At 35.1% G+C, this 9,057-nt stretch overlaps 1 protein-coding gene across 1 annotated transcript in view; it reads right to left on the minus strand.

Moving 5' to 3' along the window:
- The window catches only part of LOC107572922 (zinc finger protein 501-like), a 41,879-nt gene that overhangs the window by 23,083 nt on the left and 9,739 nt on the right, over positions 1-9,057 (minus strand). Inside the window, exons 5-7 of the mRNA XM_016259358.1 lie at positions 1,327-1,508; positions 1,069-1,242; positions 712-988 (exon numbers count right to left, since the gene is read on the minus strand). Coding sequence (XP_016114844.1) covers positions 712-988; positions 1,069-1,242; positions 1,327-1,508 — 633 coding nt within the window. The remainder of the gene's footprint in view (positions 1-711; positions 989-1,068; positions 1,243-1,326; positions 1,509-9,057) is intronic.

Below are 9,057 nucleotides of genomic sequence, written 5' to 3' on the forward strand. Positions count from 1 at the left end.
AATGCAAAAGTTGCGCTTGAATCATTTTGTGTGAAAAATTACGAAAACTTGCTTCAGCTGTGCGCAGCTTCATACAGTACCAAGTTCTGATTGGTCAATTGCCGTTATTTCGTTCGTTAATTATCAGTAGAGTATTTTAACATTTCATTTGCATGATAAGTTTTACGTAATACACATTATTAATCTAAAGGGGATGGTAAGGGGGGTTGGTGGTTTTACTGAGGGGGGATGTTTTTTGTCATTTTTTTCGATCAGGGGGATATCATCCCCCCTCAATTCGAGCCCTGGGTATCGTTAAGATTTTAACAGTATTACTATTCTCACAATACTGCACATCAGTCCAGTTCTTTAATGGTATTCTTTTTTTCATGAAAAAAGGGCCCATTCAATAACATGTTCTGGTACCCATCCCTTCTTACAGAGAAGCACAGAAGAATCAGTTGCAAAGCTACATGACAGTATATCTTGCATCTGCATTTTCTAAATACATCTTAAGTGGAAGAATAATTAGTCATTTTAAAAACAACAGTGAAGAAAAATAAGAAAGCACAATAATAAAATGTTTTGACAGTTATTTGGGGAGGAACTCTATCTTTGATTTTTATCAGAATCTCAGCTGAATCTTGAATACTTACTGTGAATGTTTTTTTGTATGACTTTGTAGAGAAGCTGAACGATTGAAACACTTCCCACATGCAGTGCAGTGATACCGTTTCTCTCCAGTGTGGATCCTCTCATGTGTTTTCAGATTTGATGACTGAATGAATCTCTTGTCACAGTGTGAACACTTGTAAGGTTTCTCTCCAGAGTGAATCCTCTCATGCTGTTTTAAACGGCTCGCTAAAGTAAAAGTCTTTTCACACTCAAAGCACATGTACTCTCTCACAGCAGTATGCATTTTCTGATGTTCTTTCAAAGTTGAAAAACGTGAAAAACTCTTTCCACACAAATAACATGAATGTTGCTTCTCCTTTGTATGAACTCTCCGGTGTTTCTTCACACCTGAAGCCCTCAAAAAAATTTTGCCGCATTGATCACGTGTAGTTTCTCTCTAGTGTGGATGTTCATGTGTCTCTTAAGTTGTGATGATTGTGTGAAACTCTTCCCGCACTGATCACATGTGTAAGGTTTCTCTCCAGTGTGGATCCTCTCATGTATTTTCAGATTTCCTGACTGACTGATTCGCTTGTCACAGTGTGAACACTTATAAGGTTTCTCTCCAGTGTGGCTGTTCATGTGTTTCTTAAGGCTTGATGATTGAGTGAAACTCTTCCCGCACTGATCACAAGTAAACGGTTTCTCTCCAGTATGAACTCTCATGTGAACATCAAGATTATGTTTGCTTGTCAAACTCTTTCCACACTGAGTGCAGGTGAAAGATTTCTTGGCTCTTTTCTTCAAATCTTTATGTTTGGTTTGAGAGCAACTCAAAGGTTTTTCTCCAGTTTTGACATGATCTTTCTCATCTTCACTCAATTCTTCATTATCCTCACTTTCTTCAATAAACTCTAAAATAAAAGCAAAAACACTTAATTTGTCAGTAACTTAAAAAAAACAAACAACCAAACAAAAACAGAAATGTGAAAGTACATAAAAGTCAACCCTGGTGTAACAATTTCTATTCAAAATTGTGTTTCTTTTGATGCAATTTTATAAATTTTACTTTTATGAATGAGGTACATTGATTTTCAAAATATAATGTTTAAAATAGACACAAATCACGTTTCTATAAAGATAACTTAAATATGTTTGATCAACTACACAATTATCTAACATACATTCTGTTGAAAAAAGTGTCCCTTATTATTTGCTGCTCCATCTATATTATTCAATAGCTCTAAAGATTGTTTCGGTTACAACAAACTAAATCTAAAATGGCAGCGGATGTGTTCTTGCTCTGCCCCTATTATCCAGGCTGCATCTATATATGCATATATATTTATTTTATTTAATCGTAGTACAGCACTGACTTTGTAGCATACGTTTGACTGAATTGTTTGCTTTTGTCCTTATTTCCTATGACATAAGTCTCTTATACTACATACTTATACTTTTATAATGGCTATTATTGTTCATTAAAACTGATAGGCTATTTAACAAAAAAGGTAGAGTTGTGCTTTATGTAATATTTCATTTTATTATTCATACAGTGAAGATCATCAGAGTATATGTGGACAAATTGCCTTAACCATGTTAATATGTTTTATATTGTTTAAATGAAAGTGAAAAGAGGGTTGTGTTTTATAATTTGTTTTGTTAAGGATACACACAGTGAAGAAAACGAAGAGGCAGTGTGTTTTATGTAATTTCGTTTTATTGTAATGCGTGTATGCGTTGCATGAACCACAAGTGTGTGGCTATTAATATGTTTAAATGAAACAGAAAAGAGGCAGTGCCGTTTAATATATTTCGTCTTACTGTAAATAAACATATAGTGAGGATTATCGGAGAAGCCAAGGCGAGCCGACTGACGTTATCAAGTACGGTAATGCGTGTATGCGTTGCATGAACCACAAGTGTGTGGCTATTAATATGTTTAAATGAAACAGAAAAGAGGCAGTGCCGTTTAATATCATATTTCGTCTTACTGTAAATAAACATATAGTGAGGATTATCGGAGAAGCCAAGGCGAGCCGACTGACGTTATCAAGTACGCTGCTGTTTCATTTGCAGAATTACCGGACTTCCGTCCTCCCGTGCCCAATAGTTCACACTCCCAAGTCGAACTTGCAAAGTCCAAACTACCAAGCATGCAAGTCTGAACTTTGCGTACTTGGTATTGAAAAACTGTTAACGTCCCTTTAAAGGCACAATATGTAAGATTGTTTTATTAAAATATCCAAAAATATTATATAGTTTGCTGACTTGTGTACTTACATTATCCCAAATGTTTTGAAGAATGTTTAAATCCAGAGAAATAAGCTATTTTAACTAGTGACACGGACCGTGTCCATAGTGTCATTGTGTCACCTGCAATGACGTCATAACCCCTCGATTTCCGGTTTTGTTTTGTAGAAAACATGGAAACACCAAAGATGCTTTAATAGGTTATGCGTTTTATTAGACAGGTGACGACCGCACAGAGTAGCATTATAACATAACTTTCAAATGTATCTAAAACAGCGCTGCTTTACCCCACATAAGCACGACCGGAAGGAAGGGAAGCGATCGACTATGGCATAATAAAAGCTCCGCTGCTTTCAAGCCGTGTGTCACGCACGTTCAGCGGCCTCGTTTCGCTCCGACGGCTTTCAGCCTCACCCTGCTTCATTCTACTACGTTAATAAATCATTAGCTCATCAAATGAACATGATTTCTGCCCGAGTCCCGTCGGATTGCATCGGCTGTGGAGATGAAGACCACAACTCCCATGATTCCACACTACGCTACCTGGTCTTTGTTTATTTTGAATATGTGCTCTCTAGTGGCAAAAAAATTACATATTGTGTTTAGGCATGCTCAAATACACCATTTTGCTGATGCCAGTACAAATGGATATAGCACAGTAACATACATCAGAATGTTAAATCATGTGAACCGTATTCACATTGCCTTTCTATAAAGGTGGACGCAATGCTGAAAAAATAATTGAATATCCAGTTAGAGGATTCAGTCTTCTGGACTGACAGTACAGCAGTACTGAAGTACCTCAACAATGAAGATAAGCATTTCCATACATTCGTAGCAAACAGGCTTGCATCCGGTTTCTCAAGTTGAAAATAATCTTATTGGAAAGAATTCGCTTGGGAAAGAAGCAGAAGGCTACAAATGCTGGTCATTCAAAGAACAATCAGGACAGTGGTGTACAGTCCAAGGGGTCAAAAGTCATAACGCCTAAGAGTCTTGTTTTGACACTGGATGATCTATTGGGAAGCAGAGGAAGCCATTGTTCCATATTGCCAGCAAAAGAAATTCAGTTTCAAGGAAATGTTTGCTCTTTCATCTGGGAAAGTGACAGTGAAAGTGAATCGGCAAAGTTCTATTTATCGGTTGGATCCATTTTTGGATGATGGACTGTTAAGAGCTGGAGGAAGACTGAGTAAAGCAGCCATGCCTGAAGAGGTCAAGCATCCGCTTATACTCGGCAAAGATCAGTTTAATCAAAAATATCTTAATTTGTGTTCTGAAGAGCAACATGAGTGGGAGTAATTAATACAGAATTTTCATTTTTGGGTGAACTAACCCTTTACTTTGCTTTTCTTTTATCAGAAACTGAAGTGATTACGCTGAACTTACAAGCCATCTCGAGCCCATGTTCAAGTTACAGTGAACCAAGTTCAGCTTCTCCTTTGTCAAGTTCAGCACATGACAGTCAAGCCTGCATGTCATTTTCCTCAGAAACAGCCAACTCATGTGCATCCTCTCTACATACTTTTAGCATTTCCAAGACATGGCCCACAAGTTTTCAGGTCCCTTGGGATCGAATGCCACCACAGATCCAATTGGCTATTTCTGCAGGCAAGAGGCCTAAACCTGCAGAACGGCAGCAGATGGTGAGAGTCCTAGTGGACGAAATGCGCAAATATGAGCTTTGCCCCAAGCATTCTCAGTGTCTCACGGCCCACCAAAATATTGTTAGGCAATACCCTAACAGCTTTGCGGACCAGTTTCCAAATGGTGCTTTAATAGCAGGAGGGTATACATCACTCTTAATGCAAGTAAAGACACGTGTGGAAAATCTTAACCGTGAGAGCAGTTTTGCCCATCATAGAACCATGCCGAAGTCTGGATGCAAACGAGGACCCACTGACACCTACGGGTGTGTTAGATTTCAGCCACAACTCCCACCTGAAGTAACCAAGGAAACAATAGAGACAAAAAGAGAGCGACTACAGGACATTTACAGCAAGGAAGGAACTGCCGGAATTGAGAAAGTAGAAGTAGAAAATCTGATGGGAGACAACATTTTGTCTGCATTTAAACTCTACACCTGCTCCTTCCGTTGACGACATACAGAGCAAGTGGCCTTACCTTTTTAACCAAATGTCCATCTGTGCCCATTTTCATTTGCTCACTGATATTGATATACTGCACGCATTAGAAATGTCCATGGAAGAATGTGGAAAGGCCATTCTTGAGTACTTCAAAAGCAGACCAAAAGATAAAGTCATGAAGTATGTATTGTCTCAGGCTGACAGCCTTGAGATTGCACACCTGGTCATCAAGCTTCTTCTGGCACATTTTGATGAGAGTGAAAGTGGACTGATGACACATGCAGATGTGAGTGTTTATTTAAATATTTTGTTTGTTGTTTAATTTTATCTTAGAGTGTAATTCTGAATTTAATGTTCTCTTTTAGGTTTCTGCGACTGCAGCTGATGTTCAGAAGATGCAAAATCTACCTGCCAGCCCTTGTCTTATTCTGTGTGGTTAGTATGTCACAACTAATGCTGGTGGTCAGTTGCAAAGGCATTACTTTTAAAAGAAAGATTGACTCAAAATTGTTCTCATAATTTACTTACCCTCAGGCCATCAAAGATGCATATGACTTTATTTTTCATCAGAACACCGGGTTTTCTTTTTTAGAAGGAAATCCGATTTTTGCAGATGCATTAACTGGTGCCATCACATTTACAGTCAAAACAAGAGATAAAAGGTAGAATTACAAGAATCCACATGTCTCCAGTCAATCAGATAATGTCTTCTGATGTGAAGCTCTATGTTTGTATTAGGGCTGTGCAACGAATCGCCTGCAATAATGAACACGATATTGCGTAGCTTGTCAGTGAACTACGGCTCTGTGTAGTAAATGCCGTTCCATCTGAAAGCATGAGATGGAGATTTACTACTAATCACAGAACCTGTCTTACTGACGAGATGCGCATGACAATCACATGCGATTAATTCCACAGCCCTAGTTTGTATATATCAGTCAATCAGATAATGTCTTCTGATGTGAAGCTCTATGTTTGTATTAGGGCTGTGCAACGAATCGCCTGCAATAATGAACACGATATTGCGTTGCTTGTCAGTGAACTACGGCTCTGTGTAGTAAATGCCGTTCCATCTGAAAGCATGAGATGGAGATTTACTACTAATCACAGAACCTGTCTTACTGACGAGATGCGCATGACAATCACATGCGATTAATTCCACAGCCCTAGTTTGTATATAAAACAATCCAAAATTAAGACCATTATTGATGGTATCAATATTCTCGTTATTAAGAATTTGTATCACAAACTAGAAGGGAAGCAGCAATCTCCAGTGATACGAATTGTGATGTAAGCAGTGCTTGGCCTGTGTTTATTTGGTGGATTTTAATGTGAGAAGAACAGAGAAAATGTGTTTTCCTGAAAGAATGTACTTGGATTTGGATGCGTGTAATTTGACACAGTGCCACCAATATGTTGTATTTTGACTGGAAATAACAGTAAATAGTTTATAGTTAAATATTAATGATAGATTTGTTTCTACGAACAAGATTTCACCTCAGAAAACATTCACTGATAATTACTGTAATGCTGCATTTATATGCTATTTGGACTACGGGTCTCGTTTACTTACATTGTACATATACATAGCTCCAATTTATGTATTTGTGTTCTGATGACGAAAAAGTAATATACATCTTGGATAGCGTGAAAGTAAGTGAATTGTCAGCAAATGTTAATTTATGTGTAAACTAGGGATGTAACGGTATGACAATTTCATATCACGATTATAGTGACCAAAGTTATCAATACTATCACGGTTTTGTTCAAATTAGATGAAAATGTTCAAAAAGAACTGATACACACACTGAAAATATTTCAATAAGTTTTATATTTGAAAATCAACAAACAACAAATACAATTAGCAGCTATATGCACTTTTTTTAGCATAAACATTAAATTAACATTAACATGAAGCCCTAAAAATAATAATAATAATAAATCACTTCAAAAGTTGGGGTTGATTTCGAGTTCACATACAAACATAAATAGAATAGGTTAATTAAATTTGTCTATTTTAGTGTAAGACAACATATTTTTCGTCAGTGATAGAAATATGCTTTAAGACGGTAGTGTAAGCAAGTTTAGTTTGAAAACATTTAATAGTAAATAAGACAATTATACAATATTTGAATAAAATAATAATAATAAATATAGCTGCAAGCAGCGATGGCGGGCCCAAGCTATCAGTGCAAACGCCACCCCGGTGGCATCAGGAGAACGGTGCACAGCGGGCACATGCATTTACAGTAACCCTCCTGCAGGTTAAGGGATACAGCAATGAAAGTATTAATCCAAACTACCAAGACTGTGAAACTCAGACACACACAGAGAGAACAATATATAAAAGTTTGGTAACACTTTACAATGACGTTTCATTTATTAACATTAACTGTATTAATTAACATGAACAATAATTATATAGCATTTATTAATATTAGTTAATATTAAGTTAAAATCTAAAACATTATTAAAACTTAAAATTTGATCGGTTAACATTAGTTAATGCACTGTGAATTAACATGAACATTTTGATTTACTAACATCAACAAACATTAATAAAGGTTGTAAAAATATATTTTTCATTGTTAGTTCATGTTATTTAATGCATTTACTGTTGTTAATGTTAACACATTAGATATTGTAAAGTGTTAGCAAAATCTTTAATGATTCATAAGCATTTTTAACTATTTGATTGATCTATAAGCATTTGTGAAATATTTTTGCCTGCATTACAGCTTAGTCTTTATCTGTGAGCTGAACTGTTTTACTGTTACATCCATGAGATTATGTAAATTCAGATGAATGTCATGTCACAGGATGTCATAGTTTTTAACGTTATATAACTATATGTTAAGATGAACAATATTTATATAGCATTTATGAATCTGTTATTTCAAAATTGAAAAATCAAAATTGACTACTACATTATTTATTAAAATGTTTAGTTAATGCACATGAGTTACTGTAAGAAACTAAGATGACATTTTTTTTTACTAACAATTACAATAAAAACATTGTTCAAACTTAGTTTATGTTAGTTGTGAATTAACAGCATTTATTAATGTTAATTAATATTAAGTCCAAAATTATTAATACATTATTAAAATTGAAAGTTGTACCTTTTAACATTAGTTTATGTAATGTGAATTAACATGAACATGACTATTTTTATTTATTAATAGTAAGATTAATAAATGCTGTAGAAAATATATTGTTCATTGTTAGTTCATGTTAGTTAATGCATTACGTAATGTTAACCTAAGAGACCTTATTGTAAATTGTTACCAACACATTTTCTGATCTATAACCATTTTTAAAAATTATTTTATTAACCTATAAGCATTTGTGAAATAATTATATAAAAATATATTACCAGTAAAGTACACATTAACTTATTTTTATGTATTTGTTTCTTATTCTAATTAATTGAACTGAGCTGTAAAGTGTCAGACTTAAAATTTTTCTTATCCTATCAGTGAGAGAGGGTATAGTGTATACATACAACTTTTAATTATTTTTCTTTTAAAAATAAAAAAAGATTTGATGCTCTATAAGCATTCTACAATAATTATGTTATGTGAACATATACTGACAGTACAGTACATATAATAAACTAATTGTGTGCATTATTTTTCATTCCGATACACAGAGAGGGTTAAATGATTTTAATCCTGTGTCTCCATCAGGTGGTCATCCTTGGTATCACAGTCTTCACCTATGACCTGTAATGTGTGATAGTTTTAATTTTTTAGTGGCCCCTGAGCATGATTAAATTGACACTTAGCATGTTTCCTAAGAATGACTTGTTCTCCATATGTAAAAAAGTTTTGAAGAGTTTGGATAATGCACTTTAAAGATATAAGAAAATTACTGTTATCTTGTTTCTGTTATTTAATAAATCATCATGGCAACACCATTCAAGATATCCAAAATCCGTTTTCAATTTAACATCTTCAGTATCTGTGCATCATGTTGACAAAGCTTGGTGTGAATTGCCTGATTCTCCTAGGAGGAGTATGCATTAATTCACAGCATGGTTTTTCCATGAATCCATATCCAAACTAAAAATAACTGACTTCCTGTTGGTCGTAGCTAATGACTGTAAATTAGAAAGTTGTCC

This window comes from Sinocyclocheilus grahami, unplaced genomic scaffold, assembly GCF_001515645.1.
Source record: "Sinocyclocheilus grahami isolate Dianchi unplaced genomic scaffold, SAMN03320097.WGS_v1.1 scaffold1834.1, whole genome shotgun sequence".
Taxonomy (NCBI): Eukaryota; Metazoa; Chordata; class Actinopteri; order Cypriniformes; family Cyprinidae; genus Sinocyclocheilus; species Sinocyclocheilus grahami.